The 24420-nt window shown below is 40.1% G+C and overlaps 1 protein-coding gene across 1 annotated transcript in view; it reads right to left on the reverse strand.

The window, feature by feature from the left end:
- ROBO2 (roundabout guidance receptor 2) overlaps positions 1 to 24420 on the reverse strand; it is a 702928-nt gene that overhangs the window by 77450 nt on the left and 601058 nt on the right. Inside the window, exons 14-16 of the mRNA XM_081087410.1 lie at positions 23100 to 23331; positions 20508 to 20632; positions 16666 to 16837 (exon numbers count right to left, since the gene is read on the reverse strand). Of these exons, the coding sequence (XP_080943536.1) occupies positions 16666 to 16837; positions 20508 to 20632; positions 23100 to 23331 (529 nt within the window). The remainder of the gene's footprint in view (positions 1 to 16665; positions 16838 to 20507; positions 20633 to 23099; positions 23332 to 24420) is intronic.

Consider the following 24420-nt stretch of genomic DNA (forward strand, 5'->3'; position numbering starts at 1 on the left):
TATATGAAACTAACTTGAAAATCCACTTAAAAGTTGAGCTCAAAGGACAACTTGAAATATAATTCTAAGGTCTACATAATTAAAGCATACATTTAAACCTGGACTAAGATTATTCTAGAAGTAGTAGTCACGTTTTTGATAATCGAGACCTCTCAGAGGTAATTTTCAAAGTCTTAATCCACATTTTTAAATAGGCATAATCATAATATCACTGAAGAACAAAGATGTAGGTGTTTAACAGATTAAGAAATTTAAACACTGAGAATTAAGTGATTTTTCTTCTTTAAGGCTTTATTTTAATAGCTTTATTGATGCATAATAAACATATAATAAACTGACATATATAAAGTAGTAATTTAATTGTTTTGACATATGCATACAGGCCTGAAACCATTACTATTATCAAGATAATGAATATATCCTTTGGTCCCCAAAGTTTCCTCCTGCCCATTTATTATCCCTCCTTTCAACCTCTCCATGCTAACTCCCAGGCAAACACTGATCTGTCATTGTAGATTATCTTTTTTTCCTAGATTTTTATACACATGGAATTATACAGTATGTACTCTGTTTTATCTGGCTTTCACTCAGCACAATTATTTTGAGATTCATCTATGTTGCTGTGTGTAGTTTATTCTATTTTATTACTAAGAGGTATTTCACTTGTGGTATGTAAATACTACAACTTGGAATCAAATGTTCATATAAAGACTAATACATGAATGTTTGTAAAAGCTTTGTTTGTGATAGCCTAAACCCGTGGTTGGCAAACTGCGGCTCGCGAGCCACATGCGGCTCTTTGGCCCCTTGAGTGTGGCTCTTCCTAAGACTTAGTAGTACCCTAATTAAGTTAATAACAATGTACCTACCTATATAGTTTAAGTTTAAAAAATTTGGCTCTCAAAAGAAATTTCAATAGTTGTACCGTTGATATTTGGCTCTGTTGACTAATGAGTTTGCAGACCACTGGAACTGATTCCAATGTCAATATTATACCTTATTAGTGACTAATCAAATCCTATTTATAAGTAAATTATAATCCAAATATAAATGGCAAATTTTAGCATATCTTATCAAAGGAATGTATAATTTTTATTAGTTATCATGGCACTGAAATATATTAGAAAGATCATGGACTTTGAGGTTCTGTATTTGAATACCATCTCTGCCACTTACTAGCTAAGTAAGCAGTGAGCTTCTGCAGGGAACTTAAACTATTTGAGAACCAGTTTTTGTTCATTGGCAACAGCGCCTTCTATTTATGAGGGTTGTTTAGATGTTTCATGTAAAGAGGTTAATAGAAACACAGTAGTTTGTGACTCAAAATTATGGCCTACTTAAGGTTAAAGTTTATTTTAAGAGCCACTCAGGTAACTTCAAGGATGTAAGTTGTAAACTGTCTAGATGTGAGAGTCCTGCAAACCACAGGTGACTTGTTTATTGCAGTTTCTCTTTTATTCCAGATAAGAAAATCAGCCCACAATACCCAGACTGCCTTATAGTTGAGTGTAACAAAGTGAATGAGTATTGGCCAATGGTACATGGGCACAAGTGATGCATATTAGGTACTACCTTCAGACTTGACCTGTATGTTGTGACAATACTTAGGGGATATCGCCTCCCTAAGAGATGGGAGAGCCATTAACTGGAAAGACTGAAATATCCTGAATAACTGTATAAAATATGCTACCCCATTTTAGACTGGGCTATAAATAAGAAAGAAACTTGTCATTTGTTAAGCCAATCAGAATCCAGGCTTCTCTGTTATAGCAGCTAGCCTTTTTTATATGTACTTTTATTTCATTTCTAAAATGTCTTTTGTGTTTAATTTAAGACAAAATACAGTTCATTTATATAGTTAGTAAACCTGGTTCATGTTCCCAATTTATCTGCCCTTAATTATTTTATATATAAATATAGTCAAAATGTATTTAAAATGAGCTCATATTTTCAATATGAGACATAGGTATATCTGGTGATTTATTTTAGCTACTAAAGAGAAAATAATACCTCACAGAACAAAGAGAAAAGAACATTTCTTCATTTGTGTAAAAGGTTAATAAAATATCATATTTAATATAGTGCAATATATTTGTTACCATAGGTGTATTACTCATCCTTATGCTGCTATTTTTGAAACAATGTTGTCAGTTGCACTAATTATAGCATAGAGAAGATTGTTGTGTGTGACCTGTAATGCTCCATTGTTCTTGCAGACAAAAAAATTATAGTGAAATATAATGTCTTCCTTCTATTGGAGAGTAATGAAGAACAAAACTAATTTGTTTCACTAAAAATTAATTAGACACATCAGATTCAAGACTACCTATTATTGTGAAAGTTTGCACCTGTTCCATGTATTATTACCAACTATGTAAGATAAGTGTGAAATGACCAAATGATTAAAGAAATACTGGCTATATTATAAAGCACAATTACTAAACATTTTAAGTCAATGTCACATTGTTATAAGGCATACTGTCGGATGCTTATGTATATAAATGCATTTGGTAGCATTTGTGTGTTTGTGAGTGCACCAATATATAGAACTATGGACACATTGATGTAAAAGTCATCTTACCAGTGAAAGCTACATACAAAAGACCAATTTTACTTTTAAGCCTGTGTAAGACTGTTTATTATGTTTACACAACATTTTAATTAATGGCCTCTTAATGGAATTTTCTGGAATGAAAACTAAACTGAGAAGGAATAGATGAAACAGTACATGGTCTGGCATAAGACAAATCTGAATTTATCAGCTATGAATTACATCAAATGTCAATACATGACTTAATTAAAGTAGAGGGAAAATGAGGTAGAGCTTGAGTCACTTTAAGTGCTGTTTCCAGTGCTACACAGACAATAGGAGAAGCATAAATTGAAACAGAACAGGAAGTTAAACATCACAATCACTTTCAGCCAAGGAATAACAGTTGTGTAGACAAGATTATCAGACAAGATGTTAAGGTAGATATGCAGCGGTAATTAAAGAAACAATTAAGGGCTTCTTTAGTACAACAGTATTTATTAAAAAGAAATAAGTCTATTGGGGACAAATAGCCTTTTCTGGGTTGAATTTTGCTTGCTGTATGTGTGTGAATATGGGTGTGTGCATGTGTTTTCATTTCAAGTGAAAAAATATTCCATTTTCTGTGATTACAATTGGAATATTGCATATTCTACCTATTGAATGAGAGATAAAACTATCATTAAGGAAGCTACTTTTATTTCATAGAAATATTCTAACATCTTTGTATGATACATGAAACTATAAATTAAAAGATACATATTTTGCATTTAAAGACTTAGTTTTCTTAAAATAATGAGTTAAGTGAAACTTTTCTTTTGATTTAACATAATTGTATATTCACTTTATCGTTTTCAATTCCTATACATTCATTAATTTCTTAACTGTCATGACATGAACATGGTAAACTGATATGCTTGCAATTATTTACTTGCCTCACAGTGTTATAAATCCCCAAAATATTGGGGAGCAAACAGGTAGTCACTATAAAACAATAACAAAACATTGCCATGCTTGAAAATTATATTTATAACTAAAGATTATAGAAAAATAAAAAGGAAAATATAGATATTCAATCTTCCTGATCTTTAGTTAAACAATTATATTCAATCCATTTCATATATGTGCTAGAGAGATAGTACAAAAATGAAAACAAGGTTTGTTTAGTCTTCTAGGAGCTCTCATAGAAAACTACATCTTTTAAATGTGTCTCATATCTAAATTAAGTTAAGAATTAACTTATTTCTAACTACTATAAATGGAATATATATGTCAATTAAATTCTTTTGGGTGTACCTGTATTTCTTTCTGAGTCCAATTTATTAAAAAAAAAAAAATCTCAGAAAGGCAAGATTGTAGGTTTCCCTCAGGTTAAGAAATTAATTCAGTCTGTATGACTAATTAAGAAAGGAAAGGCAATTTAGAGGAAAGTTAGTATTATAACTTTTTCTCTTCAATTCCTTTTTATATATAAGAAGGGAAACTTGGAGAATCTTAAAAAAAAAAAAAAGTCACCACTACAATGGAGAATCTAAAAAAAATTTACCACTACAAAGGAATGCTAAATCTCTTCAGATACAATAAATACTTTGTAATAAGAAATGATTTCCAGAAATGAGCAGTATGCTCTCTGTGCATCATTTCAAAAAATAATCAGAAGACAATGGAATGGCAAATTGGCTTACATCAAACACTAGACAGTGTTTTTAAAATATATAAATTCTTGGTAGGATATTTTTTAAAAGTTAAAGATTATGACAAGCAAATAAAAGCAGGGAGAACTGGAGATATTGCCTCTTGAAAGAAAGGACCACAATAGGGAAAATCTAAACTTATGAGGTACTTTTTCTCCCTGGGAGACCTCAATCTATGCAGGGCTAGTCAGTTAGAACATAAGCTGAAAACCTTAATCTTATTGATGTGATGTGGAAGAAGATAGCGTTCAAAGCTTCAGAGTGACTGAGAATTAAAAGAGAAACCACGTGAAAGAGGAGGCCACCGGAGAGTGGTGTTCCAAAACCTGTAGATATATCCCCCTCTGTCCTGGAGTGAACTCTGTGCATGCAGAAAGAAGACGTATGGTGAGAATGAAGGGTTTAGTGAGAACCAAAAGCTAGAAGACTGAAAAGGCTGAACAGACTTTTCCTGCATCTGTCCACTGCTGAGAAAATTGTGTTTGAACTTTTAATTTAATCAACTTAAGGGAACTAGATAAACATATTAAACATTTCACTGAAACTTCAAGTGTACCATGCCTTAGAAGTAAAAATCAAACTGAAGTTTTAACTTAAGAATAAAGCCAAAAGATCAACAGCTCCATATTAACTGGCTACTTCCATTTCTGGCCATGAAGAAATAATAGCTACAGGCATGCAAATCCATAAACAATTAGAATACTAACAAAATGTAAAAAAAGCAAGCCAACCCAGGATCAAGATGTTCAGCCAGTAATGCAACTGTGTCTAGAACAAAATCACCACTGTTCAGAAGATAACAAAATTTTATAGCATGTTACCTGCAATGTCCAGTGTACCGTAAAAAAAAATTAGCTGGTATAGAAAAACAAGCAAAATATTAACAAAATACTAGAAAAAGGAGACCCAAGATCAAGAGAAAATAAATCAGTAGACATATACCATTAGGTGATACAAATGTTGAAACTAGGGGGCAAGTACTTCAAAGTAGCTATTACAATATGTTCATGAACTTAATAGAGTTATAATCAATAAACAAAAGGGGAAATTTCAGAGGAAGTGGAAAATATAAAAGATTACAAATGGAAATTCTAAAACACAAGAGTGTACTATATGAAATAAATAATTCACTGGATACTTGTATTTCTTGCCATGAAGAAATAACAGCTATGGACATGCAAACCCACCATAAACAAGTAGAATACTCGACAAAATATGTGAAACAAAGGGCAAGATTGTAAAAAAAGGGAAATAAACAAGGTTGATCTTACCATTTTCATAGCTTTCTATCTATAGACAACTTAAAACACAATCAATAATAACACTTGCATATTGGCATTTGTTACATATCCTATATAATAAAAGGGTAATATGCAAATAGACCAAACAGCAGAACTGAACAACCAATCAAAGCAATATGCTAATGATATGCTAAGGTGCTCAACCACTTGCTATGACGTGCACAGACCACCAGAGGGCAGACAGTCAACTGGTTGACCAGTCGCTATGATGTGCACTGACCACCAGGGGACAGATGCTTTTATCATTAGGTTAGCTTGCTGCTGGGGTCCAGTTCATCAGGACTGAGCAAGATGGGCTGGACATGCCCTGGAGCCCTCCCTTGATCCCTCCCCAGCCCAATCGTGCACCTGAGGGGTCCCTCAGCCTGGCCTGTGCCCTCTCACAATCCAGGACCCCTTGGGGGATGTTGGAGAACCAGTTTCAGCTTGATCCCACAGGTCACTCGCCTTGGGAGGACACCAGATGCAGGGCTCATGGCTGGCAAGCACTGCTGTGGCAGCATGAGCCTCTCTGGATTGGGACTAATTGGGCAAGAGCCCACAGCAGGCACAGTGGGGCCAGGATGAGCAGGAGCAGTAGGTAGGAGCTGCAGGCGTCGTTGGGCTGCGGGTTTTGGCCCGATCCCTGCAGGCCACCCAAAGGGACCCCACCCGTGCAAGAATTTGTGAACCAGGCCTCTAGTATACAAGCAAAAGGCATAACAATAGCAGAAAGAGAGGAAGGAAAATGGAATTATATATTTTTAGATCCTTATCCTATAAGCAAATCTTAGAGTAACCATTAAAAAAGAGGTATAGCACAGCTCAATGGTTGAGCGTTGACCTATGAACCAGAAGGTCATGGTTCAAATCCCTGTTAGAGCACATGCCTGGGTTGTGGGCTCAATCCCCAATAGGAGGTGTGCAGGAGGCAGCCCACCAATGATTCCATCAATGATTCTCTTTCATCACTGATGTTTCCATTTCTCTCTCCTTCTCCCTCTTCTCTGGAATCAATCAAAATATATATATTTTTAAAAAGAGGTATACTAGACATAAAATATAGTATAGAAAGGATTTTAATTTATCCAAAAGAAATCAGGAAATTAGGTAAATACGATAAACTTAGAAAATAAATAGTGATATTGTAATATTAAGCCCCAATGCATCAAATGAATTCCATTGAAGATAATAGTCTAAATAAGTCAATTAAGAGGCAATGATTGTCATATTGGGTAAAAAAAGAAAGAGCTAACAATATATTTTTAAAATAGAAATAAACCTTAAATACAGAGAAACAGAAGTTAAAATAAAAGGATTGAAAAAACACAAACCAAGTAAACACTTATAATATGATGTGGCTATCTAATATCAGATAAAGTAGATTACAGACAAAAATCTTACTAGTAGATAGGTAAGAGATTTCATAATGATAAAGGATAAGTTCATTAATAAGATATAACAATCTTAAAATGCATTCACTTAAAACAGAGTAACAAAATACAGAAAGAAGAAATAAACAAGCTTATAATTATAATAAATTGCTAGTCTCTTTTTTATTAATTAAAAGAATAGACAGAAAAACATTAAGGACCTGAATAATACTACCAACTAATTTGACCTGACATTTATTTAACATCTTACTCTAAAAGAGAAAAATCCACATAATTTTCAAGTGCATAAGAAACATTCATTAAGAACAAATGCTGGTCCATTAAAACAAATCTCCATATTTAAAAGGCCATATTCTTACAATGTACATGCTCTGACCTTGGTGGAATTGAATTTGAAATCAGTAATTAAAAGCTATCTGGAAAATCCCAAAACATTAGGAAATTCAACAATGAACTTCTAAATAACCTCTGTAAAAAAACAGAAATCCTTAGAAGTGGAAAGCATTTTTTCAACTCTATACTAAATATCAAAAGTTATGTTAAAAATTATTAAGTAACATAAAATATTAAATTAAAAGATTCAGCTGAAGAAGTGCTTATAGAGAAATTTATCACTTTTTTGGGAAATTTATCACTTTAAATCTTCATATTAGAAAGAAGTAATGCCAAATAATTGGTATTAGTTTCTATCTTAAGAAGCAACATAAAAGTAAGGAGAAGACAAAAAAGCAGAAATTATCAACTAGAAAACAAATAAATAAAACTAAAAAAGTTAAAAGTTTATACTTTGAATAACAAAACTAATGAAACCTTGCCCAGGATGGTTAAAATAGGAGAGAGAAAGGAAGGATGGGGACAATAAAAAAGGAGATGAGAGAAAATAGAAATCTCCAGTATCCTATGTAATAAAAGCATAATATGCAAATTGTCCCCTTGACCAGCAGTTCATCTGGGAGTTCGACCAGGGGGCAGGGCTGGCCAGGGGAAGGTAGGGAGGCTCTGAGTGGCAGGGATTGCAGTGACAGCAGCAGGCTACCAGGGGAAGTGAGGGAGTCCCCGGCCAGTAGCCTGCAGCCTGCAGCTACTAGGGAACCTACCAGTGAATAAATTTCGTGCATTGAGCCTTTAGTATAAGAATAAAAGTGGAGGTATTATTACATCTTGCAAACATTACAATAAATAATTACAAATAAGGAGATATCTACATATATATAAAAGCCTAAGCGACCAGTCAGTTGACTGATCAACCTGTCACTATGATGAACACTGACCACCAGGGGGCAGACGCTTAAAGCAGGATCTGCCCCCTGGTGGTCAGTGCACTCCCACAGCGGGAGCACTATTCAGCTGACCGACGGGCGCCAGATGCCAAGTTCACACCTGGTGAGCACAGCTGTGGCAAGGAGCCTACCCAGCAGTGCTGGCAGCAGGCTCAGCAGGGACAGCATGAGTGGGAGTGGTGGGGCGCCTGACCGGAGCTCCAGCTCCTCCCAGGCCACCTGCTGCTTCGGACACTACTACATCCCTCAGGCAATGTTGGACTGGTGGTATTGGCTGATCCTGCAGTCCAGGCCAAGGGACCCCATGGATTTGTGCACCAGGCCTCAAGTTGAAAATAAGCATCTTCCTATCTAATAAAAGAGAAACATGGTAATTAGCCGTACCTCTGCTACACTTCCCATTGGCTAATCAGGGTGATATGCAAATTAACTGCCAGCCAAGATGGCGGCCGGCAGCCAGTAAGCTTGAAGCGAACATGAGGCTTGCTTGCTTCAGTGATGGAGGACTCCAACATTCCCCGCCTGCTGCTGCTGGCCTCTGAGCTTGCAGTTTGAAACATTGTTACAAATATAGAAGCTAAACAAAACCCCAGAAACCTGCTTTCAGCCAGCCGGGATCTCAGAGCTGGAGTTGAAACAGTGTTTCGATTATAGAACCCAAACAAACCAGATACCTGCTTTCAGCAGCCAAGGCCTAAGAGCTGGAGCCAAGCCTCAGAGCTAAAGCTGGCCCAGAATAAAAAAAGAAAAAAAGAAAAAAAGGAGCAGTTGGGAGCTTCAGTCACCCGCCAGCCTGAAAACAGCCCTCAGCCCCTTACCCAGACTTGCCAGGCACCCCAGTGGGGACTCCCACCCTGAAGGGTGTGTGACCAGCTGCAAACAGCATCATCCCCTCATCCAGGCTGGCCAGGCACCCCAGTGGGGACCCCCACCCTGAAGGGTGTGTGACCAGCTGCAAACAGCATCATCCCCTCATCCAGGCTGGCCAGGCACCCCAGTGGGGACCCCCACGCTCATCCAGGACACCCTTCAGGGCAAACCAGCCAGCCCCACCTGTGCAGCCGGCCTCTATCCTATATAGTAAAAGGGTAATATGCCTCCCAGCACTGGGATCAGCGGAGCCGGGAGGCCTCCCGGCACCGGGATCAGCATGACAGGGGGCAGCGCCCAAATCCCCTGATTGCCCTGTGGCTCTGTGTGTGACAGGAGGCGGGGCTACAACTTCCCTATCCGCCCTGCTCTGTTCATGACAGGGGAAGGCACCCCAACCCCCGATCAGCCCTGCTCTGTGCCTGATAGGTGGGAGCTCCCCAACCTCCTGATCACGCTGCGGCTCTGTGTGTGACAGGCTGCGGTGCCCCAACCCCCGGATTGGCCCTGCTCTGTGTGTGACAGGGGGCGGTGCCCCAACTCCCCTATTGGCCCTACTCTGTGAGTTTTAGTGGGGAGCTCCTCAACCCCCTGATCAGCCCTGCTCTGTGCATGACATGGGGGAGCTCCTCAACCCCCTGATGGGCCCTGCTCTGTGCGTGAAAGGAGGGAGCTCCTCCATCCCCTGATCGACCCTGATCTGTGCATGACAGGGTACGGAGCCCCAACCCCCCTGATGGGCCGTGCTCTGTGCATAACAGGGGGTGGCGCCGCAACCTCCCCATCGACCCTGCCTTGAGTGTGACAGGGGGCGGTACCCCAACCCCCCAATTGGCCCTACCCTGAGCATGACTGAGGGTGGCATCTCAACCTCCAAATCCGCCCTGCTCTGTGCATGACAGGGGGCGGCGCCCCAACTCCCCAATCGGCCCTGCTCTGAGCCCGACCAGGGGCTGCACCTAGGGATTGGGCCTGCCCTCTGCCACCTGGGAGCAGGCCTAAGCCAGCAGGTCATTATCTCCTGAGGGGTCCCAGACTGCGAGAGGGCACAGGCCGGGCTGAGAGACTCCCCCTCCCCCCCGAGTGCACAAATTTTTGTGCACCAGGCCTCTAATGTCTAATAAAAGAGAAACATGCAAATTGACTGTACTTCCACTACACTCACAAGCCATGCCCACCAGCAACGCCCACCAGCCATTCTGGACCGAGTATGCAAATAAATCAAACCAAGATGGCTGTGGCCACAAAGCTGGAGCATACAGAAGGTTTGGGTTTCCCCTGGTGATGGAGGAAGCCAAGCTTCCTGCCCGTCCTGGCCAGCCCTGAGCTCTGCTCAAGGCAACAAAGTTTCAATTATAGAAGCTAAATAAATCCCAGATACCTGCTTCCAGCTCTTGTGTCCTCTGCTCAAGGAGGGTCTGGGAGCCTGGGTTGCCCAAGGCCATGGCCAGCCTGCAAACAGCCCTCATCCCCTCACCAAGGCTGGCCACGCCCCCCAGAGGGGACCCTCACCCCATGGGGGCGTGGCCAGTCTTCAAACCACCACAGGCCCCTTGCCCAGGCCGCCCCATGCCCCAAGGGAACCTGCACCCTGATCCGGGACACTCTTTAGGACAAACCAACCAGCCTCCACCCATGCACCAGGCCTCTATCTATACTAATAAAAGGGTAATATGCTAATTAGACTTGGAGACCTTCCAGGAGACCTTCCGGATGTTCTTCTGGACAAAACCATGGTGGCAAGGCCAAGGTAGAGGTGGTTAGAGGCCAAGAGGGGAGGGCAGCTGTGGGTGATCAGGCTGGTGGGGGGGCGGGGCCATTGGGGGTAAGTAGACCAGCAGGGGGGGCAGTTGGGGGCAAGCAAGCCATCAGTCAGGGTCAGTTGGAGGTGATCAGGACCGTGGGGGGCAGTTGGGGGTGAACAGGCCAGTGGGAGGGGAGGAAAGGTAGGGGTGAGCAGGCCAGCAGGGTGGGAAGTTGGGGGTAATCAGGCTGGTGGGGGGGCATTTGGGGGCAAGCAGGCCGGTGGTGGGGCGCAGTTGAGGGAGAGCAGGCTGGCAGGCAGAGTGGTTAGGAGCAATCAGGCAGACAGGCAGGTGAGTGGTTAGGAGCCAGCAGTCACGGATTCTGAGAGGGATGTCTGACTGCTGGTTTAGGCCCAATAGCTGTAAACTGGCAGTAAGACATCCTTCGAGGGGTCCCAGATTGGAGAGGGTGCAGGCTGGGCTGAAGAAAAACCCCTCCCCCATGCACGAATTTCATGCACCGGGCCACTAGTATGCTAATAAATTTCAAAACTTAGATGGATAAGACAGATTTATTAGTGAGCAAATACCAAAAATCTATTTACCACAACCAACGTAGAAGAAATAAAAACTCAAATTAAGTTTAAATTTCTAAAAATAAAGAAAACTCCAGGGACAGATATAATTGCTGAATTCTAAGAAGTGTTTAAGGAAGAAATAATACAAGGCCTGAAAAACTCTTACAAAATATAGAAGAGGAAGGAATAAATCTCAACCTATTTCATAAAGCTAGCAACCCTGATTCCAAATCCTTACAAAGAAAACCACCAATCAATACCCCTCATGACTAGATACAAAATCTATACTAATAATAGCCTAGGGGTGTCAGGACCATTTGGACGACCTAACAGTGGGCGCTGGGACACTGGGGTGTGGCAGCGAGAACGACCACTCCCCCTCTTGGTCCCTTCCCTAGCCGGCAGCTCGCATCCCCCAATGGAGAATGGGGAGCCAGGGGTGGGTGGCAGGGGACACGGGCCATGCCAGGCCAAGGCCTCTGCCCTGCAAGCCCCCCACCCCCAGAGTGTGGGAAAGGCGGACCTCTCTGACCTCTCAGTCCCTCCCCCTGGCCTTCAGGCTCCCATCCCTAATGGCCAATGGAGAACTGGGGGAACCCTGGGGGGGCGGGGCATGCAAAGGTGCCAGGCCAAGGCCCCGTCCCCAATCACCCCACACACAGAGGTCAACCAGCGCCAAGGGCAAGGCCAGCGAGGGGGAGAATGGCCAACCTCTTGGTCCCTTTCCCCGGCCCACAGGCTCTCATCGCCCATGGCATACCAATTTCCACTAGTGGGAAGAAGATACAATAGAACAGCCTGGAAACGGCAAGTCTTTTTCCTTATTGATTCTTTATCACTGGGCTCTAGAGAAATAATGGCCAGGTCCCCTGCTGGGTCCCTCGGAGCCCTGTCTCTCCTCCTCTGCTCAGCCCTGCTGATCATCGGGTGTCCCAGAGCAAGAGGGAGAGGAAAGCTGGACTTAGCAACGCCACTCACCTAAGGGTTGGGGGTAGCAGAGGGGCATGGTGACTTTGGAGTCACACAGCCTCCGCCAGTTAGACCTGTGTAACCTCTCTGAGCCTCGGTTTCTTCATCTATAAAATGGGTATGGTAACAGTACCAGCCTCAGTGGAATGTTACAGGTGTGCATGAGAATGTGCACATAAGGCTCTCAGCCCGGTGCTTGACAGGTGCTAAGCCTCACTTTGCCACTGTGATTATCTGCCCCCTGCCTCACTGGGCTTACGAACCCGTGTTTAACTGGCAATGTAGGCAGGTGTGGAAATTGCCTGCTCCGTGTCCTGGGGTCCCTGGGAGAACTCGGATTCTGGATTCCCGGGCAAGATGGCTCTGCAATATGAAACCCCTGAGGGTCAGGAGTCCAGCCGGGTCCCAGCATGTGCTCCCTGGGTCTCTGGGGCAATACCGCTGCCTTCCCTCTCTTCCCAGCACTGTCCTGTCCTGCCTCAGTTGTCTCTCATGATGGGAATCCCTGCGTCATCTGTGTGCACATCTGTTCCCCAGCAGCCCCCACTCCGCGTGCCTCCCAGCTCTGCCCTGCACTTGGGCAAATCACTTAACAACTCGTGCCTTTATTTTCTCATCTGACAGCTGGGAATAATAGTGCCAGCCTCCTCGGGTTGTTGATCAGGCCAGGTCATCAGGTGAAGCACTTAGAAGAGTGCTGGGGCCTGTGTTAAGTGGCCATTCAGTGTCAGCTGTTCTGTTATTACTGTTGAAAGGCGAGTCTTCTAGGAGTAGGGGTTCTGCGAGGTGCCCCTGTCCTGTGAAAACCCTGAAGGAGAATCGTCAGCCTCCTTCAGAAACTGGGAGCTCATTAGCATAAGAAACCACCCGTGAAGGACCTTTGACTCCAATAAGCATTAACAACAACCAGTAAAAAGCCTGAGGCCCAGGCCTGGATGTCTGTCCTGTATACCAGTAGGTTGCTGGTTAGGTTCCCTGTCTGGGCACATGCCCAGATTGTGGGCTCAATGTTTCTCTCTTTCTCACTTTCTTCCTCTCTCTCTCTCAAATAAATGAAAAAAACATTGTAAAAAATAAAGTTAGAGGTGAAGCCATTATGGTCCCATGGCTGCAAACTAGAAGAAAATATAACTCAATAAGAATAAGAGACTCTTAAAAAAAAGAAATTATAGCAATAAAAATAACATAGAATTCCAATGAGGAAGAAAACAGGCATCTAAAGGAATCCATGTAGCTACAGGGGAAAATGCTAATGAGTCTAGATTTTAAAAGACAGACTGGGAAAAATGTATTTGCTGCAAATATTTGATAAATACTTAGTATCTTTAACATATAAGAGCTCACACAAATCCTATATATTAAAAACCTAATATGCAAATCAACCAAACTGCAGAAGGACCAGCGGAAGGACTGGTTGCTATGACGTGCACATACCACCAAGGGGCAGACGCTCAACAGGAGAGAGGTCCCTGTGGTCAGTGCGCTCCCACAGGGGAAGCGTTGCTCAGCCAGGAGCCGGGCTCACAGCTGGCTAGGGCAGCGGCAGTGGCAGGAGCCTCTGTGGTAGCGCTAAGGAGCAGTGAGCCAAGAGATAAGGAACAGTGAGTAGGCAGGTGGTAAGGAGCGAGGGGTCCCAGACTGTGAGAGGGATCCGGGACTGTGAGAGGGCACAGGCCAGGCTAAGGGACCCTCCCCCAGCCCCACCCCCCAGTGCACAAATTTCATGCATAGGCTCTCTAGTTCTTTATAAAATATTAGCAAATCAGATTAAGTAATATATGTAAAAAGCATAATATATCCTGACCGATTGGGATTTGCAAAGCAAAGTTTATCTTTGAAACCAGTCAATAGAATTGACCATATTAACACAAATAAGGAGAAAGAAAACAGATGATTTTTCAAATATATGCATAAGAAGTTGTTCATAACTATTAAAGTAAATAAGTGAAGTTAATAAAGTGATAACAGAACAACATATTAAATTAAATTTATATATAATATAGAATAGTTGAGAAAATTTTATGAACCCAATTAGTGTAAAAATAATCAAATACTCAGAAAAAAAGTTTAACACAACCATACTCTGAAAATGACAAAATATTGTTGAGAGAAATTAAAGGTAAATGATAAAGAGATACATCATATTTTTGGAGAGAATGACTCACTGTTTAAATACTTAATCTCTCAACAATAAAAAAAGTTTAATCTCCCTAATTTAATGTATAGATTCAACGTGTTTTCAAGAAACAATTCCAACAATATTGTGTAGAAACTGACAAGATGCTTTGAAACAGTTCTTCTGCCAAAACAATTTTGCAGGAGAAAATAATGGAGCGTTCACATTACCGGATCTCATGACTTTCTATAAGCTACAGTAATCAAAACAGTGGTTTGGCAGATGGACAGATATATAATAAAGACATGGAACAGCACAGGGAATCCAGGAATGGGTCCATACATATATGGTTAACTGGCGAAAGGCAAGTTAATAAATGATGCCAATGCAATTTGATATATACTTGGAAATAAATAAGCCTCAACCCTCACACCACATGTAATTACTTGAAGAGAAATTATATACTTAAGCATAAAAGTTAAAATTATAAAGCTTGTAGAAGAAAACATAAGAAAATATCTTCACTATCTAGAGGCAGGACACAATTTCCTAGGAAGCACTAAACGTAAAAAATTAGTTTGATCAACTGTAATTCACTAAAATTTAAAACTTGCTCATCAAAAGATTATTTAAAAAATGAATAGAGAAGTCATAAACAAAAAAGTATTTGCAATACAAATACATGACAAAGAATTTGTATACAGAGTGGTTATATAATTCCTTCTAATCAGTAGCAGGAGACAAACAACATACTTTTAAAAAGTTAAAGATTTAGACATTTTACAAAAAAAATGTGAATGTCTAATATGCACATGTGAACTTGCTCACCATTTTTAGTCATCAAAGAAAACTGAAGTGAGTACTTTTTATACTCACAAGAATGGCTAAAATTACAGACTGGCAACATCACATGTTGGTACAATATGGAAATATTGGAAATAATATTCTTTGCTAGTGATTCTATAAAAGTATGCAATTTGGAAAAAAATTGTGTAAAGTCTTTTATAAAATCAAAGTATTCCAATCCTGTTATCCAGACATTCCACTTTAGTTATTTCTCTCAAAGAAAAAAAAATGTTCTCAACATGGCTTACACAAGAATGTTCATTTTATGAAGAGAAAACAAATAATATATGATATATTCACACAAATTAATACTGCTCAGAATTAAAACATAGTAATTGCTATATATATATATATATATATATATATATATATATATATGACATTATGTTTAGTGAAAGAAGCCAGATGTAAAATATTATGTTCTGTACCATTCCATTTATATATATTTTAAGAACAGGCAAAGATATCCATAGTTATTGGTAACAATTTTCTGTAATAATGATAATAGATTTAATAGGGATTTCTTCTTCAGGATAGTATATATAGATTACAAAGTTTATTTTGGCCTGTCTCTTGTTAAATTTGACCTTTTTTTTTGGCTAAGGGAAAGCACTTTCTTCCATATGTGCCTCATTTCTTATTATATTTCACTAGAGGCTCAGTGCACAGATTCATGCACCGATGGGGTCCCTTAGCCTGGCCTATACCCTCTCACAATCTGGGACCTCTCAGGGGATATAGTAGAGTGTGAAGCGGCAGGCAGCCAGGTAGGAGCATGAGCCTGGGCTGGGCACCGAGCCGTTTCCACTCATCTCGGCCCTGCTGTGCCTACTGCTGCCTCCTGCTGCCGCTCAGTAGCACTGCCATGGAGGTGGGAGAGGCTCATGCCACCTGCGCTCATCAGCCATTAGCCCGGCATCTGGCACCGTCGATTGGTCAGGTGAGTGGCGCTCTTGCTGTGGGAGTGCACTGACCACTAGGGAGCAACTCCTGCATTGAGCATCTGCCCCCTGGTGGTCAGTGCTTGTCATAGCGACCAGTCGACCAGTCACTTAGGGTTTATATATGTATAGATTGGTATCAACATTACTAATGAAACTATTGATTAAAAATAATTTTTAAACAACCTTTCACCAGTTAAACTCAGTAATTATAATTTTAAGAAGTTTTTGGGAGTCTTAACAGTATGAGCAATGGCTAATCATTTTTGTAAGAAACTCTAGTCAGCTAACCCATTTGCCTGTATGATGTGTGTAGCCTCTCATTCATTACTGCATATCCACTCTCAGGAAGGAGATTCAAAAAATAATCTACGTTCCACCAGCTAACTAATTATACACAGACTACATAGGTTGGTACTCACCGATTATTATTGGTTGTGGTTCACTTTTCACTCCAACCCCTGCACTGGTACTTGCTGCAACCTCTACCCGGTATTGAATACCTGGGAATAATCCTCCAATTATTACAGATCGAATGGCTGCATCCACACTTTTGTTGATATGAAATCGTGTTTCATTTCCCAGACACCAGATCTACAGAAATGTAAAGTGAATAACAAAAGAAGATAGACTTATCCTTTCTCATAATTAGATCAATATAGTAGAACAAATATATTTAGTAGTGATCAACTGCTTCCTAGGCTTATAGAAGTACTAGAAGCCCAGTGCACAAAATTGGTACACGGGGGTGGGGGTCCCCTCAGCCCAGCCTGCACCCTCTCCAATCCAAGACCCCTCAGGGGATGTCCAACTGCCTCTCGCAATCCGGGACCGCTGGATCCTAACCACTCACCTGTCTGCCGGCCTGATCATTCCTAACCACCTTCGCCTGCCTGCCTGATCAATCCTGATTTCTCCCCTATCAGCCTGATCACCCCTAACGGCCCCCCCCCCTGCTGGCCTGTTCATCCCTAAGCACTTCTGCCTTGCCCCACACTTGGGACCCAGGATTCCCTCCACCAGCTGGTCGCAGGCACCTGGGACCTGGGCTTCACTCCTCCTGGCCGGCCACAGGCACCCAGGACCCGGGCCAGCTTCGCCTGGGGCAGCTGCAGCCGCAGGGGACCATGGGTGAGTGGCTTTGCCTGGGCTGCAGCCGCAGGCGCTGACCCTCAGGACTGTGGGGTGGGTGGCTTGTCCCTCTCCCAGGCTGCAGCCCCAGCTGCTGGGGCCCAGGACCACAGGGCAGGCAGCTAGGCTCTCTCTCGGGCCACAGCCTGGCTGGTCCCCATTCCTCTCTCATGAGCTCATATGTGCCTGACTAGTCTCCATTCCTCTCTTCCCAGTGTTGAATGTCTGAGCCATTACAGCATTATAGTGTGAGGGTGTGACAACCATTTGGATATTAGCTCTTTATTATATAGAATTCGTTATTGACATTTTTAAAGCCTAATTTATACAGTGTGTGTTTTTGTGTGTATGTGTGTATTAAGGAAAGAACAATAAGGAAAGCTGAAACTCTGCCATGTTCCTTTATAACCAATAATCAACATTGAATTCTCATAACACAATAATTTCCTTAATGCCTGTAGACAGTGGTCCCTGGTTGAGCATTTGCATAGGGATTAAAACATAAATTCCTCTTCTTAATTTACTTTTCAAGATTTATTATACATATAATCTATTAAAATATGATGATTGTGAGTTGTAATATTCAAAGTACGTAGGTGCACATCTAAGTAATTTATATTTCATTTAAGAAAATATTAACTTACACAGAAGTAGCTAACAAGATTAATTGACTTAAGTTATAGGTATTGACTGAGATGAAATTAAAGTGAATATTTACATTGACAGTAATAAATCTTAATATTGATCAATATATTCACACACAAGTACATATGCATGAGAACAAAGTGTTGGGAAGTCTTTAAATACTAATGTGATGAATGCTGGACTTTTACTTCTAGTAATAATAAAATTTTAAGGCATACATTCTTCTTGGATATGGAAATCTGTTACTGTGCAAAGTGTTATAAATAGAAATGTGCTCTCTCTATATATTTGTATTCTTATTATATAATATTTTACAATCTAGATACAAAAAGAACATAAAAGGTTTGTTTCTGACATAGGTAAATTTCCTGAAGCTAATTCTTTAAAACAATATTTGTGAATTGTATATATTTTTTTGATTTACACTATGATACCTGTGTTACTTTGGAGGAATATTTAGTCCTGACCTACGTATACATTGTCACCAAAATATTGCAATCTCATATAATTGAGAAAGCTTATAATTTGTGACACAATTTTTCATGTTGTAAAAAAATCAGTTTTTAAGTAGATGGAACTTTAGGATATTTAGTCTCAGATTATACAATAGTAAAATTCTAACCTTATTAAAAGTCACACACACACACACACACACACACACACACACTATAGTAGATTTTTGTTGGTCTTAAAACAATGTGTCCTAACACTTAAAAACCTTTAAAATCTGTATAATTTTCCTATTTGAATGAACATTATTCCCAATTTTCTTATGCCTGTGTTTTTATAATGGAATGGGAATAATTTTAAGTGCTTATGAACATTCTTCCCATTTGTTTCAGTAAGTTAACCATTAATTTAAAAAGTTATATTTTAAGTTTATCATTTTTTCTTAGAAATAACAATTCAATCTGCAATGTTTTGTGTGAAATAATTCAGCTTAATTTCACATACCATATATTAATTTCTGGGGTCAAACAGGGTGTCTACTTTTTCATTCTAATAGAACTGTCTAGTTATTGTTGTCAGAATTATGTAAATATTTACTAATAACAAAACGTATAGCTTTAAAATTTTTGCAAGTTTTAATGTGGTCTAATTACATTACCTAATCAGAATCTTATTTCTCAGTTATATATCTTGTGTCTCTTAAACACCAAATGATGATGAAGAAACAATAGATATATACTGTTTCTAAATAGCAAAAAGCTCAGCTGAAAAATAAGATAATCAGCCATTTGTTCATAACATGGTTTTTGCAAAATGTATTGGCTTTCATTTTTGAATGATATATTTTGCAAGATTTCAGTACATTAACAAAAGCAGATAAAAGCAGAGTGGGAGTTGGTGCTGCCCACCCTCCTATTTATACCCCACGACTCTAAACCCCGGGAGCATCTTTTTCTGAGAACACGATTTAAAAATTCTGCTATAAGGTATGTTATACAACAATCTAATCAGAAAAAAACCCTGCTCCACCATTATGGTTTACTTGTGCAACTGAGTTTGTGTTATCTGTGACTTTAGGTTTAGGTTCTAATCCCCTATCCATTTGTTGTTTTATCTCAGCGGTTCTCAACCTGTGGGTCGCAACCCCTTTGGGGGTCAAACAACCTTTACACAAGGGTCGCCTAAGACCATCGGAAAACACATATATAATTACATATTGTTTTTGTGATTAATCACTATGCTTTAATTATGCTTAATTTGTAACAATGAAAATACATCCTGCATATCAGATATTTACATTACAATTCATAACAGTAGCAAAATTACAGTTATGAAGTAGCAACGAAAATAATTTTATGGTTGGGGGTCACCACAACATGAGGAACTGTATTAAAGGGTCGCGGCATTAGGAAGGTTGAGAACCACTGTTTTACCTGTCACTCAAATCCTAATTATAAAAAGCCAGGGGCTGCCATGACCGAAACAACCAGATGGATGACCAAACAGCAGGTTGTGTGGGGCTACCAGGCCAACAGGGGGGTTAGTGAGGGACGACCAAACTACTGAACAGCAGGCTGTGTGGGGTGACCAGGCTAGCAGGGGGGGCAGTTGGGGGGAACCAGGCCGGCAGAGGAGGGCAGTTAGGGGTGACCAGGCTGGCAGGGGGTATAGTTGGGGGCGACCAGGAAAGCATGGGGGGCAGTAAGGGGCAACCAGGCAGGCAGGCAGGTGACCAGTTAGGAGCCAGCAGTCCCGGATTGTGAGAGGGATGTCCGACTGCCGGTTTAGGCCCGATCTCAGGGATCGGGCCTAAACTGGCAGTCGGGCATCCCCTAGGGGGTCCAGGATTGGAGAGGGTCCAGGCTGGGCTGAGGGGACTCCCCACCATGCACGAATTTTGTGCACCTGGCTTCTAGTATGTAAATATTAATTTACATTCAAGTTCAAAAAGAGAGACACTGAAGATGTGCCTCATTCTTGTGCTCTTGAGACTCCCCTGGGAGCCTGCTCTGTGAACCTTCCCTCATGCAGGCCCTACCTTGTATTCTTGAATGATTCCATTCTGATGATCTGGAGGAGGAGGATCCCAGGAAACACTAATACTTGTGTTGTTGTGGCTTCCAACTGTCAGCACAGTGACAGATTGTGGAGGAGCACTTGGGGCTGTAGAAGAAGCAATTAGAATAAACACAAACTGTAAGTTTTGGTGTGCATTAATGGTGCTTGCAGAATACAAATCTGAAGACAAGAAGCAGGAGATTCTGGTTTCCAGTATTCTAACTGTGCATATAGTATTCAAGAGTGACAGTTTTTATAAAATATATTTTAAATATAATGGATGGATTTAAAGCAAATGCAATAGCTGTAGTACTATGTACTGAACAATAAATTTAACAGCTAACATTCTGATGAGTATTTTCTATATACCCAGCACAGAGCTAAGTGTCAGATTTAATTCTCACAATAACCTCAGAAGGTAAAAGCAACAGGGTAGAATTTGAACACAGGTATGTCTAATTTTAAAACTTTGATCTAAAATTTTATTAATCATTATCTCTGAGTGATGGCATTATTGACAACCTATTTATTTTAGTTTGATTTTAATAACAAAAACAGAGATACAGTTATAAATTATACCAACAAATGGAAAATACTTGTTTTTTCATATTGGGAAAAATAATTTACTGCTCTAAATTGACTCATAATTTAAGATTTCAGACTTATTTTATATTGATGGGCAAGGAACTCTGAAGATAGAAATGGAAACAGTTCATGTTGGGTCAGATGTCTCATGGACACATTTTAACTTCTTCCATTTGCTTCCTTTATGGTTTCTCTGTAACCCCACTGAGAAAAGGTGAGTGAAAAGAATTTCTGATTTTATACTGCAGTGTCCCATACAGTGTATCTGAGAGGTAACAAATACTAATTCTGATGGAAAGCATGAATTCTCAGTGAATCTCTGAGTTTAAACCAAAGAAAGAAAAATCAATATAAAAATCCTTACAGTTAAAACAAAATTCAAAGGGTTATTATGTAAAGGGTCAAAGCTTTCATAACTCTACATGGTTTAGCCCTTTGAAAATATATACAGTTGAGTTGTAAAATACATTCTAAAGCCTGTCTATATAAAGTCTCCCATGTTTGGTAAGTCTGGTCATATTTACATTCAGAAGCAGGACACACACATACTACAATACCACCCGTTATTATTCCTCTGCGTGACAATAATGCTCTAAAATGTGGCACGATGACATAAATCCCACCACCGTCTACCAGTTTTGTCATTATTAAGTAGACTGTATTGAAAAATAACTTCTGAGAGCTAGTTTTTCGTTGGCCTTTCTGCTGACGTGGAGAGAACACCACGCCTGCTTCCTTACAGGTCAATGATTCCTGTGCCCAGCTTCTCTCTAAGGATGTGAAAGAACCCAAATCACCACTCATCATTCCCACGCACAGGCTAGCTGAGTTCCATTTGTTACCTTCACAAGGTCTCTGAAATCGGAGATGAACATACTGCGATGGTGACAAATGTCTAATCCAGGGGAGAAGTCTAAGTGCAGGGGAATTGATTTTGGAAGTATACTTCAACATGGGATTCTGGATTGAGTTATCCCACTTGTTAGTACCATACCTATTCAACCTAAGTAAAATGTAATGGTGATGACTCTATTATTAATTTTTAGTACTTTTTTTCTTTACATATCCTAAACATATATTAGTGATGCCTTTAAAAGCCTGCACTTATGCCTGTCAGTGTATCGCACTGCAAACCAATGTCAAGATAACCTTTTCATTGTGTTGCTTATTATAAGTCATGCATACTTGAAAAGCTCTTTAGACAAATGAGCATTTACATGTTAGTGTGAACAAACCATATACATTTTCTTGAGTTTAGTATATTAATTTATATAAAGTATGTTTAAAAAAAATTTGAGCATATACATAAAATTAGTACAAAACAGAAAAGGTAGGAAATTTATTTTACTTGGCATCTGACTTTTTTTAGTTTTATGATAGAATTTATTATAAGCATGTAGTTAAATAAAGAAGACACTAGTAAATGGACTGGTTGAGACCTACATTTATTTATGTCTCTCATAGGTTAACTTTAAAGTTCAGTCAAGAAAAGTTCCAAAATGGGGAAGGGAGAAAACAACTGTAAGAAGAAAACTATTGCAAACATGAATGCCGTGTGGCATTCTAAATTAGAAATTATGAGTCAGATCAGCAGAGGCCACAGGGAAGAAGACTTCAAGAAGAAAATGTCATTCTAAGAGGCGTGACAATGAACAGCCTGTGCTCTTGAGTTTCCAGTAGCCTGTTTTGATGAAGCCAAGTGAGCCTAATCCATGGAAAAAAATATGGAGAGATATTATAATCAAGTTCCAATGTACTGACAAAGAAGATTTGGGACAAATGTTTACAAATTATTTGAATGTCTTTTTTTTTTGAGTTGTCAGATTTTATGGAATTCTCAGAACAAAAAGAGAAAAAACTCCATCCTGGATTCACTTTTATCATCTCTCTGGCTACTCCTCTAAGAAAGATGATAAACTACAACTTCAACAGACATTGGTTTCATTATGGTCTAAGATAGGTTCATGTTAGGGATCTGAATACTGACCTTCTTCGGTAGTACGAACTGTTTTGGATTCACTATCCATTCCTTGGAACTCATTAAAGTAAGGTCGAACTTTAATTTCGTAAGTTACCCCCTTTTTCAGATTGACTAGGACAGCATTTCGCTCATTTGCGACTTTAGCATCTAAATTCTGCCATGTTGTTGTGGCCTGCAGGCCCGAGGTCTGGCGATACATCACACGGTAGCCTTGAATAAACTGGGGCTGCCGATCCACCTGAAAAACAAAGCAAAAAGCTTTTGAAACCAAAGGGAAGTAATTTAGGTACCACAGTGGCTCCATCCTCATTTCTCTTGTCCCTGTTTCTGTCCTCATCAGCTATCATCAGACGATGCCACAGCATTCTAACTCACATCCCAGCATCTTATACCCTCTTCTAAATCTGACTTCACATTGTTCCTAAGTTATTATTTCAAAAATGAAGAGTGGAACAACTCTCTATCCTATTTAAAATACTTCATGGTATCCAATGTACTGTGTAATTCAAATTCTTTGGATTAACACAAAGTCCTGCCAATTTTTCTAGCTCCATTTCTTATCTGTTTGTCCTTTTTCTATATTCAAGAATTCCTGTCTTTGTGGTTGCATATATAGTTTGATAGAGATTTCCATTCTCATATCTGTCCATTCACTAACATCTTCACTTAATCAAGAACAGTTTTTGAGTTCCTACTAATAAGCACCAGGAATTTTTCTAAAATGTAGGGACTTGTATGCATGCATATAAGCCTAATCAATGGACACAGACACAAGGGGTCATGAGAGGGGGTGGGGGGTAAAAACACATATGTAATATCTTAATCAATAAAAGAAAAGCATATGAAAATGTAGGGATAAAAAGAGAATGAAAGGAACCAGTCCCTGACTTCATAGTGCTTAGAGCCCAAGTGGAAGATGGGAATTGTCTAATGATCACCCAAACAATGTCCAGTCATAGTAATAACAAATCGACATAAACACATGCTATGATTGAGATGTACAAGGAGCTAAGAAAGCCTGGAGTGGAGAAGAATTTGGCTGGATCAGGAAGAGAAGGTGAAGTTTCCCTGAAGGTGTGCTGAGATCTACAAGGACAGGGGGATCTATCCAGTGGAAGAGCAGGATCGGCACTTGTCCAATTCCTGTTGATGGGCGAAGCATGCGAGAGCCCAAAAGTTGTGTTGCTAGAGCATCTGTTCTAAATGGATAAGACAGTTTATAGCCCTCAACAGATATTAAAGACTTTTATTAATTTACCAATAGTCCCACTACTGACACAATTTGACAACTTTCTTGATCTTTTCATTCTTAAATGAGGATAAACAG

The sequence above is a fragment of the Myotis nattereri genome, assembly GCF_964212035.1.
Source record: "Myotis nattereri genome assembly, chromosome: 3".
Classification (NCBI taxonomy): Eukaryota; Metazoa; Chordata; class Mammalia; order Chiroptera; family Vespertilionidae; genus Myotis; species Myotis nattereri.